The 14897-nt window shown below is 41.2% G+C and overlaps 1 protein-coding gene and 1 pseudogene across 1 annotated transcript in view; one reads left to right on the top strand and one right to left on the bottom strand.

Annotated features, from left to right (window-relative positions):
• Positions 1–12947, bottom strand: part of TRAP1 (TNF receptor associated protein 1) — a 45689-nt gene extending 32742 nt beyond the window's left edge. Inside the window, exon 1 of the mRNA XM_011376514.2 lies at positions 12800–12947. Coding sequence (XP_011374816.1) covers positions 12800–12875 — 76 coding nt within the window. The 5' untranslated portion in view covers positions 12876–12947. The remainder of the gene's footprint in view (positions 1–12799) is intronic.
• On the top strand, positions 10140–10255 carry LOC111730085 (annotated as a pseudogene).
• Positions 12948–14897: the final 1950 nt, after the last annotated feature.

Below are 14897 nucleotides of genomic sequence, written 5' to 3'. Positions count from 1 at the left end.
TATGCAATCTGGGTTGACGAGTCTACAGATGTTGACAACAATGCTTGTTTCTGTGCGATATATTTTTCAGGAGAATGTGCATGAGGACATGTTATGTGCACTTTTGTTGCCAACCAACACCACAGCTGCAGAACTATTCAAGTTTTTGAATGATTACATATCAGAAAAATTGAATTGGTCATTATGTGTCAGTATATGCAGACAGAGCCGCTGCCATGACTGGATGGCTTACTGGTTTCACTACTTGGGTCAAAAAGATAGCTTCTGAATGTGAGTCTATGTACTGTCATCCACAGAGAAAAGCTGGCTAGCCAAAAAATGTCACCTGAACTTAACGTTTTGCAGGATGTGATTAAAATGATCAACCGCATTTAAAAACATGCCCTTAACTCACATCTGTTCGCGCAGTCTGTGAGATGGATGTAGAGAAGTGAGGTGGCTTTCTAAAGGTAGATCACTGGCCAGTTTTTGAGTTACAAGAGTAGTGCCAGAGATTTTTTAGAAAAAGTCACCACTGGCAGCACATTTCAGTGACACAGAATGGATCACAAAACTTGCTTACTTGTGTGACATATTCACCTTGCCCTAAATCGAAATATCACTTCAGGGGAAAACAGTGTTCAAGTCAGTAAAGTGCCTGCATTCAAAGCCAAACTGGAATTATCGGAGTGATGAGTGAACATTGGGATTTTTGACATTTTTCAAACATTAGCAGAGATTTTTGAAAGAGACTGAGCCAGGGCTTTCTTTCTCCCAGCTGGTGCATGATCACCTATCTCAGCTTTCAAAAGAGTTTGAGCATCACTTCTGAACCACAAAAGACCCCTAAACTGGGAAGGAATGGCTCTGTGACCCATTTGTGTATAAGTCAGGTGAATCGACTTTGTCCGTGCTAGAAGAGGATCAACTGCTTGAGATCGCAAATGACAGTGGCCTTAAAAGTATGTCTGAGACAACAAAATCTCCATACATTCTAGATTAAAGTCAAGGTGGAATATTGTGAGACTGCCACAAAAGCAGCAGGGACCAGTGACCAGGGACCAGTGCTCATATGGAAATCTAATGCCTGATGATCTTAGGTGGAGCTGAGGTGGTGATGCTAACGCTGGGGAGCTGTTGCAAATACAGATGAAGCTTCACTAGCTTGCCTGCCACTCACCTCCTGCTGTGCAGCCTGGTTCTTAACTGCCCACAGACCAGTACCAGCCCGAGGCCTGGGGGCTGGAGACTCCTGCACAGAAGCACTGAAAAGCCTGCTTCCATTTCCAACATCCTATCTTTGTGAAGCAGGGTTTTCTGCAGTGACAGCAACGAAAATGAGATTATGGAGTAGACTGGACATAAGCAACACACTCTGAGTGCCACTGTCTCCCATCACCCCCAGATGAGAACGTCTACTTGCAGAAAAAGCAAGCTAAGGGCTCCCACTGATTATGCATTATGATGAGTTGTATACTTATTTCATTATATCTTACAATGTAATAATAATAGAAATAAGGTGCACAATAAATGTAAAGCACTTGAATCATCCCAAAACCATCCCTCGCCCCCCTGCTTCAGTCCGTGGAAAAATGTCTTCCACAAATCGGGTCTCTGGTGCCAAAAAGGTTGGCGACTGCTGCCCTAAAGAACTGCCTGCATCTGTGAGGCAGGATGCCTGCATGATGAAGTTCACAGCCGCCTCATTTTCAAAAGCCCCACAGTAGAAAGAACCCAAAAGGCTGTGTCTGGGATGGAGAAATAAGCTGCAATATATTCATACGATGGACTATTAGAAAACAATGGCATGGATAAACCTTTCAGGTAATACTGTTCCACTGACTTGTACATGTAGTGTATGTACTTTCTGATGTGTATCTTAAAATCAAACATACACAGACACAAGATACCATTTAACACTCACCAGATATGCAATGATTAAAAAATCTGAGACTACCAAGCACTGGATGTGAGTGTGGAGAAGACTTTCATTGTCTGCTGGTGGAAGATACAGTGTTACAACTCTTCTCGGAAAATAACTTTGATTTACTTAATAATTTGGCCCATACCAAGTGATACAACAATTCTACTTAGGTATATGTCAGGAATTATACATAAAGAAATGAAAGTCTGTTAACACAGCAGAATAAGCAGAGAAAACTAATGAACTACACCATTATCATGGAGAACACTAAGAAAACATAATGACCCAAAAAAGCAAAGTCCCATCAGAACACACAATATGATTTCAATTAAAGTGTGTGTGTCTGTACACATACATATGTATAGAAATATAAAGAATAGCAAGGAAATAGAAACCAGAAAATTCAGGTCAGCGGTTACATCTGGGAAAGAGACGGGGATGCATCGGGAAGGGTTGAAGGACTCGTAATTTCTATTTAAGCTAGGTAATGCGTATTCATTTTACGTTTCTTTTCAAAATTGAACATACATATTATATGTATTCCTTTTTAGATAGAAAGGAAGAGGAGGAAGAATGAAAAGAAAATAAAGCTTGCAGGGGAGGGGGCTGGCCACCAGCTTCAAACGCTGTGAGTCACTTTAAACTTGCAAAAATATGTACACATAGCCTATTAGAACTTAGCCTGACATAAGCAGAGGAGCTCTCTGCTGTCTGTGGGATATAACATGGCTAGGGGGCTGGATCACCCTATAGTCCACCTGGAGTAGTGTGTGTAAGTCCAAATTGGAGCCAGGTCTGCAGGTATGAAATGAAGACAGCTGCAGGAAGAGGGCAGGCCCTGGAAGGCCCAGCACAATGCAACCAATATTCCCTCATCTCAGACCCTCTCTTTGGCCCTGTGCTCCAGTTCACACTATAGTTAATCTTTACCAGCTCAAATGAAGGAAGAGATGCCAAAAGAACTGCACAGAATTCTTTTCAGGAGCAACTTTCAGGCAGTACTTCTGGTGACCCTGTGTGGAAACCACTCAGGGCAGCAGGAAACAGCCTGCTGAGCCCAGTGGAAGGCAATATCTTTAAAATAAATTAAGGAAAAAAACCTGGTTCAGAACAGCAGGTTGCATTTGCTACCATGGTGTTTAAATATATATGTGTGTGTACACATACACATAAATTATTCTTATAAGCCAAGCATATCTCTGTGAGAACACTCAAGAAACTGGCTACAGAGGCTGCCACCAGAAGAACTGGTGTCTGAGGGTTTCAGTGAGAAAGACATGCTTTTCACTGCTCACACCTTTGTATCTTTTGGATTTTGTGCTATGTATATCAATAACCTATTTATAAAATAACCTATTTATAAAAATTACCCAATTATAAAACACACTAGAAAAATTTACTAGGGGCATAAAACACATTTACATAGGGATATAAAAAGCTTGGGAAAATGTCCTTGAATAGGAAGAGTAAATATTTAAAGATGTCAATTCTCTAAATTAGTCTATATTTTTAATATGATCTCAATGAAAACTCAAACAGAATTTTTATGAACTAGTCAAGCTTATTCTAAAATTCATTTAAAAAATAAGTGTGCATAAATAGCAAAGACATTTTTGAAAGTATGAGAAATACTATTATCAAATATTAAAGTACATTAAAGCTACAGTACTAAAATTTCCTCCCTCACTTATTAAATCAAAACCAATTCCAGACTTTAAAAGTGAAAATAAAAGCTAAAAGCACTGTAATACAACATAAGATATTTTTAAAATATTTTACTGATATAATTCACCTAGTGTATAGGTTAATGGTTTTTAGTATATTTACAAAGTTGTATAACCATGACCAATATCTAATTCTAGAACATTTTTATCACCATACCTAGAAAGAAACACCATACCTATTAGCAGTCACTCCCCATTCCCCCTGCCCCTCAGTTCCTGCCAACTACTTTCTGTCTATATGGATTTGCCAGTTCTGAATGGTTCACATAAATGAAATCACATTATATATGGTCTTCTGTGTCTGGCTTCTTCCACTTAACAAAATGTTTTCAAGGTGCACCCAAAATGTACCATTTATCATACCTCATTTTTTTTTTTTTTTAGAAAAAGTAATATTTATCAAAAGTATATTTTAGGAGGCGGCAGGCCACACTAAGGAAGGCTGTAGCCCTGTGGAATCTGGAAGGTTAAAAGATAAGAGTATACTACAAAGGAGGTACGGGTTTTCAGCAAAGAGAGCTGTAACCATACCCCACTGCTTTTTATGGCTGAATAATATTCCATTAACTGGATAAACTACATGATGTTCATCCATTCATCAGTTGATAGATAACTGGGTTGTTTCTACTTTTTGGCTATTATAAATAATGCTGCTATAAATATTGGTGTACATGTTTCTGTGCGGATACATGTTTTAAATTCTCTTGGGTATATACCTAGGAATATGTGTGCTGAGTCAAGTGGTCACTGTATGTTTAACCATTTGAGGAACTGTCAGACTGTTTTCCAAAATGCTGTACCATTTTACATTCCTGCCAGCATTGTATGAGGGTTTTGATTTCTCTGCATCTTCACCAACACTTGTTATTGCCTATGTTTTTTTATTATAGCCACCCGAGTGTGTGAGAAGTGGTGGCTCACTGTGGTTATGGCTTGCTTTTCCCTAACAATTAATGATGTTAATCATCTTGAGATCTTTCTAAACAAGACACATAACCAAGAACCATAAGTTTATGGGCCACATAAAAATTAAAAGTAAATAGATCCTAACAGTTCTCTCCGCAAGGAAAAAAATGTGTAACTATGTGAGGTGATGGATGTTAATTATTACTTAAACTTACTGTGATTATTTCACAATATATTCAAACATCAAATCATTGTTATATACTTGAAATTTATATACTGTTATATGCCAATTATATCTCAATAAAAAAATTTTAAAAATTTAAAAGTAAACAATAACCATACTACCAAAAAAATTAAGTCAATATGCAAACACACTAGGGAAAAATATCTGAAACATGTGGCAGAAGGCTAGTTTCCATAACATAGCAAGATCACTTACAGATTATAAGAAAAAGGCCAACAGTGTAAGAGAAAAATGGCAATTCACAAGAGAAATATAAATGACTCTGAATCATACAAAAAATGCTTTACATCATTCATAACTAAAGAAATGAATTTTAAAACAAGATAGCATTTTCACTATCAGACTGACAAATATTTTAAATTTTGTTATGCCAGCTCTGGTGAAGGTGTGAGAAAGCTGTTGGCAGGGCTGTCTGTGATATTTTTAAAAAGGCTGGAAACAACCTAAATGTCCACTGAGAGAGGGTTGAATAAATTAAGGGGCGTCAACACTGTGGGATACTAGCAATCTGTGCCTCGATATAGTATAGTATGATATGCCCCAGTGTAGCGTAGTTTCTCTTCTTTTCTAAGGGAATGTGGGTGTGTACATGCGTGTTGCTGCAGAGGCTTTTTCTGGCATAGCTGGGCAGTACACTGAGAGTCAGGGTGGAAGATTTTTTTCACTGTACCAGTTTGTTCTGGAAAACAGGACTCCTTTCTCAATAAAAACACAAAATTTTTCAGAAAACTGTAAAGTTAGTTTTAATTCTAACTCACTACCTAGTCTTACCCATCACCCAAATCTCAATCTGTGAAGTCACACTCAGACAAATGAGGCACACTTAACTCTGTTCAAGGGCGCCCCCGGCACTAGCCCCAGTCTCCTCGCTGTCCCTCCAAAACACCACCCCAGACCCTGACACGGGATGCTCCCCTCTGCTTGAAACACTCTTCTCCAGACACCTTTGCCTCTGTCCAGGCTTTGTTTAAACACCGCCTTCCGTGGAGGCCTTCCCTGACCACCCTATTTCTATCAAGATTCCCTTCCTGCTTTGGTTTCTTCGCAGAACTTTTCACATAACATCCATATAGCATTTACCTGTCTGTGTCCAACCCCACTCCACCCCAGCACCATCCAGAACCAGGAGTTTTGTCTGTTTTGTCCTCTGGGTTTCCTATAACACCCAGAACAGTGTCAGACACACAGCAGGCACCACAGATGTCTGTTTAATGAACTCATGTTACTACACTATGTAGAAGATATTCCAGTATGCTAAACCTTTGACTGTCTCATGTCTTTATTGTTCCCATGATGATGCTAGTGTGACAGCAGACCCTTGATAAACATGTGGTTATTTCCTCAGAAGGTACAGCCGCATAACAAAATGTTTCACAGACCACAGGTTAAAATCGGTGACCCAGTGGCTATGAAGTCAATTCAGTGGGTTAAAGTAAAACTTTTTTAAAAATGAAAGCAGAAGAATGCGTAGCATAAGAGTATTTATAAAACTTTCAGCTAAATATGTACACATATTTGTACAGTGTGTATGTGTGTGTGTGTGTATGTGTGTGTGTGTGTGTGTGTGTATATACATGCTTGTATAGCAGGTCATGATGTGAATACATTTCTTACAGGGAGTTCATGAGAAAAAAAGTTTGAAATTCACTTATCTAATTTCAGCCTATACATCTCTAATTTTAAAGCTTTGGGTTCAGTAAAATATTTTTTTAAAAAATAAGTTTACTCTGTAAGTTTAAAATTCTGTAAACTAAAAAGTACTTCCAGATCACTGAAAAACAGAATTAATGCTCTCCCACAAAGTGGAAATACTATATTGGGAAAACTACAGTTCTTTGGAATGTAGCCTCTAGCTTTCCCCGCCCCAGAACACCTCCAATTATTTTACCATAGTTTTATGCTTGTAAGCATGAAATTCTCTGCTTTTCAGTAAGTCAACTTGGACAGTTCCATTATTCTCTCCATTTTAACCAGATACCACAGGTTAGCTATTTGATTCACATCTGAAATTTCTCTAAACATTTTGTTTCTTAAGTTCTATAATTATTTCACGTAAGGTTTAAGTATATCAATACTGTAGACAGAAAGCTCTTCATTTTCCACTTATATATCAAATAAAGATTTGCATTCCTTCAAAAATCTCCACGTTCTTACCTCTGGAATTCTCTAACACTTTCACTGTTTCTTAAACCATACTATGTTTCAGAGCCTGTTTTGAGATCATTCTCTAATAAACTTATACTTGTCTTATACTTACACTCTATCAAGAAACATCAACTCCCTGAATATAAAGAAACAAAACAAAAACGAAGGAGAGGCGCACCTCTGAATAGTCTAAATACAGTACATAAAATCCATACCCCGACTTTAGTCACATAAGATTATTCCAGTCCCCACTCACAATCCTTCTTTTTAAAAAATGTGCTGCTAACAAGTTTTATCATCTAGTTTGCCAGCCCACATCTAAAACCTGCGAGAGGAGGAAGGAACACAGCCCTAGGGAGGCCTGGCAAGTTAAATGAGAGTAAAGGAGGCTAAAAAGTCAGAAATACTCAAGATGCCATTTCAAGAGCCGTCACATCCCAGAGGGCCTGTGTATTACTAAAGAGGACCGTCATTCACACTATTGGCCCTGGAAACATCAAAGAAAGGTTCAGTTATATTCCATCTAATGATTGTTTTAGAAAGTCTTTTAATCATAATGATTAAAACGAAATGTTTTACTACTTTAAAAGTAAGCTTCATGCAAAATTCACTCAGGCACTCCTTTCTCTGTAAATGCTAGAATACTGACGTGAGCAAACTACAATGGCAATGTGCTTTCTTCATTTCTCCTTCATAGTGCCATATCAGCTACCTGACATATCCAGTTCCACTAGAAAGACTTTGACCTTTCTATTTGTTCATAATAGTGTGACTATATAGTCTGCTCTTTTTTTTAAATATGGTATTCATTTTGGATATCTGAAAATTAGTTTTTTATATTCCAATCACATTTCTTGATCATATGGCTGCTACATACTGAGCCATTCTTTTAAAATTAGTTACACCCATGACTCAGCATTCCCCTGGTTAAAAAGCAAGTGGAGATGAGGCCTCTGAATAAACACTGGTTCTCTAGCTAATTCCTAGTGGCTTTAGCAGAAATAACTAGCTATACCATAAATAAACATCCTGAAATCTATCTTTACTAAATGTTACAGAATTTCTTAGTGGACTAAGCAAAGAGTAGCTTCCTAGGAAAAGATGAGTCTTCCATATCAAGACTGAGTCGGATGGTGTTTAACAAAAAATCTAGCTGGCTACAGTAAGGGCACCCAAAATGCAATTCAAGAACATCCTCTGACTTTGAACCTAAAGCAATTCACTTTGAGTGTGAACTGGATATATTTCATTAATTCCTGAATCAGTGCTGTGGTCTGAGACAATAAACACCACCACTGGCCTCAGTAACCATCTCCTTTATGGAAATCAGCTATGCCATATTTACAACCCAGAGTTTGACATTGGCGGGGGGCGGGGGGGGGGCGTGAGAAATGTTTATTTCCCTACACTGTTTTCTCATAAACATCACTTTCCCCACCTCTTTCTTTGAGCTGCATTCCTTCTCTTCTTGCATGGCAGTAGCAAAACATCTGGAGATTTTTCTTTGGTCTTAGTTCTGGCCAAGTAAGCAGATAACTAAGAAGGCCTTTGCTAATCTATTACATTTGGGTTGGTTTGATCTTCTGCATATGGCTCAGATCACTCAACCTCCCCACTCTCCGATCATGCACACACCCAAGCATCTCACGCCCTTATGATAAAGGCCCACCTAGTACCTCCTGGGCAGTAGAGCCACACACATATTTTCCTGCTGCTGGCCCTAAGCCCCAGCACCATAGTTTATACAGATGACGTCATTCAAACTCTAAGCAGTTAAGGATCAAAACCTATATCATCATGCCATATTAGCAGCATAAACAGCTGTCTCACAGATACAGAGTGAAATCTGGCCAGCAAGTGCTATTTCTCTCATGACAAAAATAGCCTGGGAACATCTGAAATTTGCCTGAATACTTGTGAAGGCTGAAGCACAAGAGGCGTTAGGGGCAGAAATTAAACAGCACGTGCCCCAAAGAAAGAACAGAGGGAAGGAGCAAATTAAATCAACAAAAGAATAAAAGTACTTATTTTTCAGCTGGATAGGGTCTATGTGGGGTTCACTGTGGGAAATAAACAAATGTGCAATGCTTGAGCCCTCCAACAAACAGGGGAATCCCACTCTTCTGACCTTTCTGGTGCTCGAAGCGAACTCCTCAACCCTTTCCAAGGCAGAAAATTCCAGCAAAGATCTGAGCTTACAGAGAACGGAAAAAGCATAAAACTTTAAATTGAGCACCAACCGTTCTACCGTGACTGCCTCATGATCTCATTCTAGCAATGTCAAACCTTGAGAACAAGAGAATCCTGCAAGATTAAGAAATAGGGCTCAGGAATGCGGGGGCCATGGCAGTTTCCTAGCCACATGATATGACCAACCCACTAGCCTAACTGCCTTACAACACAAACACATTTGCTTTTGGAGACTAAATCTATTGTTGATTTTTCAGGGTCATCTCTCTTCTTTGGAAAAGAGCTTTATCATCGGTCTACCGGCAAATCAGTTACTTCTGATACTTGCTGGAGCTTCGGCGAAAGATCTGACGGTAGTTTATATTTTTAGTATTAACATTTCATTTTCCAGATAACTCAGGCTCTGAAACTCATGCTATCATGAATATACATTTTAAGAGAAAGAATTACTTGCTGGTTGTAATACTGCTGATTCCCAACTACCAGTCAATTTAAGATTCACAATAAAGGAAATTACTTAATCAGCCACTTGGTCCTGAGGGACTGTAGAAAGTCAGGTGTGTGTGGAGCTCAGTGACTGCAGATGAGTTCTCTAAACACTGACCTAGATCTGGCACTGTGACTATCCTGATGATTACAGAAGGATGTGGTCCTTTCCCATGTTTACATATAACAGACGAGAAAGGACATAATTTTTAGCCTCATTCACCCTCACTGCCATATACTCCTAGTTTCTTGTCAAACCAAATTAAGAGGCACTTCCTTACTCTGCCTGAAATTTTCAAGATTTGGCCCATATATGCTCTCGTCTGTGAAGCTTACACAGTCAACTACATTTCTGTGCTCCCTGATACTCCACACATGCCTCCAGCATAACCCAGTATACTGCCTGGAAGCCACATGTTCCCACTAACCCAGACAAAAGGCTCCAGCATAACCCAGTATACTGCCTGGAAGCCACATGTTCCCACTAACCCAGACAAAAGGCTCACGTCATCTTTGAAGTCCCAGGTGCCACAGTCCATGGTCTTACGGCCATGCCACCCTGAACAAGCCCAATGTCTGATCTCGGAAGCTAAGCAGGGTCAGGCCTGGTTAGTACTTGGATGGGAGACCACCTAGGAAGACCAGGTGCTGTAGTCATAAATAATAATAAATAATTAAAATTTTTAAAAAAATTAAAATATATATGTATTTGTTGATAAACTAAGTCATAAACAAAAATGAAAAACAAAAAGTCCACAGAGACTGGGATGATGGTGACATGTGGTCAGAGTCCTAGGTGTGAACCCAAGCGCATGCTAAAATCTGGCAACACTTTCCCAGGAAAAGAGGAAAGAATACAGAAGAATTCTGAATTTTCTGCATAAGTGAATTCTCATACCATATTATTACCCTCCACACACACTGTATAGGATATTTTCTTGGCTAAATTCACCAATCAATCCATCCAAACAATTATACCTTCATACTTATCCAGGTGACGATGTCAAGGGCAACTGCAATATAGAAGACTTCCAAGAACAGGTTCTGTATTTTAGATTCAAGCAAAAGAATGTCTGAACCACTGCAAAAGAAATAGCAGCAGAGGACACAGATTATTAAAGGAAAGAGATTAAAAAAAACAGAAAACAAAATCTGGCTGGACTGAAAACTGATGTGTCTTTCCAATGTTAAGTGACACTATGTGGTAAAAAGAATGAATTACAAACACACAATCAGAACACCCAAACCCTAAACTGCAGACCAGTACCAGTGAACAGGGGCTCCCAAACCCTAAACTGCAGACCAGTACCAGTCTGTGGCCTGTTAGGAACTGGGCCACACAGGAGGAAGTGAGCGGCAGGCGAGTGAGCAAAGCTTCTTCATCTGTATTTGTAGCCACTCCCCAGCACTAGCATCACTACCCCCGCTCTACCTCAGATCATCAGGCATTTGATTCTCATAGGAGCACGAGCCCCTGGCTCAAAGGGGCTCAAAAAGGTTGGAGACTGCTGCCTTAGAACATGAACAATAAAAAGAAAAAAATCTTAACCACCAGAGAAATGGAAAAAGACAATCGGCTACTAAAGAAACAAGAATCAAGTTGATGTGACTGTTCATCTGTAACAAGGATGCTAGAAGACAACAGAGCAATATCACTCTTTAGAGGAAACTATTTTGTACTGGAATGCAACACCCAGCCAAATTAATACCCAAGTATGAGAGCAAACTAAAAATCTTTTTAGATATGGTGGGGCTTAGAAAATTTACAACCTACAGACTTTCTCTGCAGAACTAACACAAGAATATACTGATAGCACAGAAAATAAATCCAAAAAAGATGTTGGATATGAGCAAGTGATAAAACTTAGTTGTCTTATCTGCTAGTGCATGTTATTTTAAAAAATCATGATTAAAAGAGACTACACCAAAATTTAAAACTCAGATAATAAACTGTGAACACTATGAAAAGGAAATTCATAGAAGATACACAAACAGCTATTAAATGAAAACAGTCTTACTAGTATCCATGTAAATTAAACAAAAAATAGTCTATACACCATAGGTTTAGAAAAGATGTAATAGTCAGTGTTGGAGAAGACACCTTAATATAGGTAGTCTTATTCCCTGCTAATAGGACCATAAAACAATAAAATATTTTTGGACAGCAATTTGGCAATATCAGCTAACATTTCAAATACGCACAGGTTCAATCCAACAATTCTAAAACTCTAAATCTGTAATTCTAAAGAAATACCACACGTGCACAAGATTTAAATAGTCGCCTATTCTACACAGTATTAATAACCCTCGCCCCTCCAAAAAAACCCGGAAATAATCTTTATTACGTTTATGAATAAGACAATGTTAAGTAAATGATGATACAACCGCAATATAGGATACTATGCAGCCACTGGAAAGCCGTAGAACGGTGCATACTGACGAAAAGATGTGTAGGAGCTTTAAAAATTTTGTAGCATAATCTATATACGGTTTAGGCCTTTTTATGTAAAAAGTTAGACACGTATATTTATACATGTGTTTACTGTGCAGAGCCTGGAAGAAAACAGGTTCATCTGTGGTTACTTCCGAGTGGGGAGTGAGAAAGGAGAGACTGTGGTTATTTTTTTTTTCGATATTTATTTCAGCACCTACCAATCCCAGGGACCGGGGTGCCGGTTCTCGGTTTGGTTCGCTGCACTGTGCCATGCAGGACGGAGTGGACACTCTGGTTTGTGTCGAATGAACGAGGGAGCAAGTATTACTAGTGTATAAAATAACTTGGCGGGCGGAGAGAAAGAAAAGCCCAACTATGGGACTTAAGTGATCAGCCTACTGAAGTCTGTTCCCAGCGCACACGTGCCCTCGGATTTCACTCTCCGAAACTGTCTTCGGCGCCAGGAAAGAAGAGCCCGCGCGGCCCCTCTGCCTCATCCTAGCCCGAAAAGAAGCCCCTGCTGTAGTCACACGGGCCGGAGCTCAACCGCGTTACCTCCTGGGGACACCCGGGCAGCGCGGGGTCCTGTGGAACCAGGACACACCGAGGGCTCGGCATTCGCCGCTCGTCGTGCGTTTGGCGCATAAATTTCAGTTTTCCGTGCCGCGCAAAGGGTGCCGTACCCGTCTCCCAGAGAATGAAGCGGGCTCCGAGCCTCAGAGGGCCATGCCTACCCGCCCCTGCCCGCCGGTACGTAAACCGCTCACCTGCCCCGGCGGCTGCCAGCGCCGGCGCCCGCAGGCGGCGTCCCCACAGAAGCAGCGCCCGCAGCTCACGCGCCATGTCCGTCGTGTCGAGCGCCCGCGCAGCCGCGCGCGCCAGGGGCGGGGCGTTCCCCGGACGCGGGTGGGTGACGTCACGGTGCGCGCCGGGCTGCCCAGTCCGCTGCCTGAGCCGGCGGGTGGGCAGGGACCTCAGTGGCATCATGGGGACAGTCGGGTCTGGGGAGGGGACCTCCGTGACCTTGTGTCGCGTTGTCAAGGGCGGTAGGCAGAGCACAGAGCTTCCCTAGACTCTCCCCGGCTAGCTGGGCCCCAGTTTGTGAATCCTTAAAGTAGAGCAGATGTTCGCTGCCACTCGGGATGATTTGAAAGGGCGGCTCTCGGGCAGAAACAGTTAACGTCTCCCGGGTCTTTGTAAGTCTTCGGCCATACTCTTCCAGACCGTTGGAAGTCAGTCTCTTCCAACCAAGGCAAGCCAAATACCTAAAAGAAGTGAAAGGGCAAATTTAAGGCTTGACTTGTCTACACCAAGACTGTGGAACTCAAGAACCAACACCCACCAGCAAAACTAGGCTATTCATTCCATTTCTCTCGCCCCGCTGTTAGGGATTCAAACCAAATCCTTTTCTCACAATTCCAAGCCTGAAGTGGGGCCTAGGGGGCTCCCCAGATGATTCTGAGGCACACTAAAGAGTCACTGCCACCTTCAAATAATTGTACAAAAACGGGGTTACTAGAGATTGTGACAAAAGCTTCAAAGTACAGGAGCCACAACAATGTCCTCCATGGGGCCTGGACATAGTTGGGACTTTGGAGGGGATGTCGCAGAATGCTTCCAGGTGGAAGGTGTCAAGGATGACTCCTGCCCAAGTTCCAGGCTGAAGCAACTCAGAAGGAGTACATAAAAGAGGTGGGCAAATTTGGATGGAAGAGCAGGAGTTCTCTTACCTATAACTCCAGTAGCTTCCTAACTAGCACCCCATTCATTCTCTGCACTAAGCTGGATCACATACTCCTCACTCAGGGGCCTCCAGTGGTTTCCCTGCACACTTATAATCAATTCCAAGCCCTACTGCCTCCGCCTCCAAGCCCTGCATAACCTGCTCCTGCCTCTCTCCTCCCCTCACCACACTGTGGACATACCAAGCTTGTCCAAGGCATAGCCATTACCAGGATGTCACTGCAGCTACTCTCAGCCTCACATTTCATTTGTTGTTCACTCCACTTAGGAAATCATCTCTTGTAAGCTGAAACACTGGTCTATGGGACGAGAGATCTAGCTTTTATTTCAGGAAAGGGAAGCAGTATTTGGCAAAGGGAAGAGGGAAGCCCACACTTTAGTTAAGGATGAGGGACCTCTGCCGAGACAGGCAGAACCAAGGCTCTGTGGAGGGCAAACCTACCAGGTTCCAGACACATTTACCAGAGCCTTCTGTCCTCTCTTGGCCTGTGGCCTTCAAAGACAAACCCTCAACCACAGTTCTCTGTGATACTGCATCCTCTGGTAGCCTAGGGAACTGTGGCTTTTTAAGGTGCATGGGGATCAAAGTCAAGTCTTGATGGAGTCATGGACAGATTACATCCCTGATATACCCAAGGAAAATGGAAAGAGAAAAAAAAATAGATGTAGATGTACTTCAGTTGATGAAGAATGGAGACTGGCTTGGGGAGAGCAGACAGAGAAGCAGGAGAAGGAATGGGTGGGGAGACACCCCTGGGTCTCCTGACCATCACTGTGGCCACTATGAGGCTGCCTGTTCTTTCTCCAAAGTCACTGCCTTCCCCTGGGGTGAGCTGAGGGTCATGAAAAATGACCATTGTATTATTTAGTGGTCAATAGCCAGAGGGTAGAAGCAACTCAAGTGTCCATGGTCAGAACAATGAATAAACAGAACATGGTCTATATATACAATGGAATATTCAGACTTAGAAAGGAAATTTTGACACAAGCTTCAACATGAATAAACCTTGAGAACATTATGATCGGTGAAATAAGCCAGTAACAAAAAGACAAGTACTATATGATTCCACTAATATGAAGTAGGTAGTCATCAAATTTATAGAGACAGAAAGTAGAAGGGTG

This window comes from Pteropus vampyrus, unplaced genomic scaffold, assembly GCF_000151845.1.
Source record: "Pteropus vampyrus isolate Shadow unplaced genomic scaffold, Pvam_2.0 Scaffold300, whole genome shotgun sequence".
In the NCBI taxonomy this organism is placed as follows: Eukaryota; Metazoa; Chordata; class Mammalia; order Chiroptera; family Pteropodidae; genus Pteropus; species Pteropus vampyrus.
This window is presented reverse-complemented; position numbering and strand designations above follow the sequence as displayed.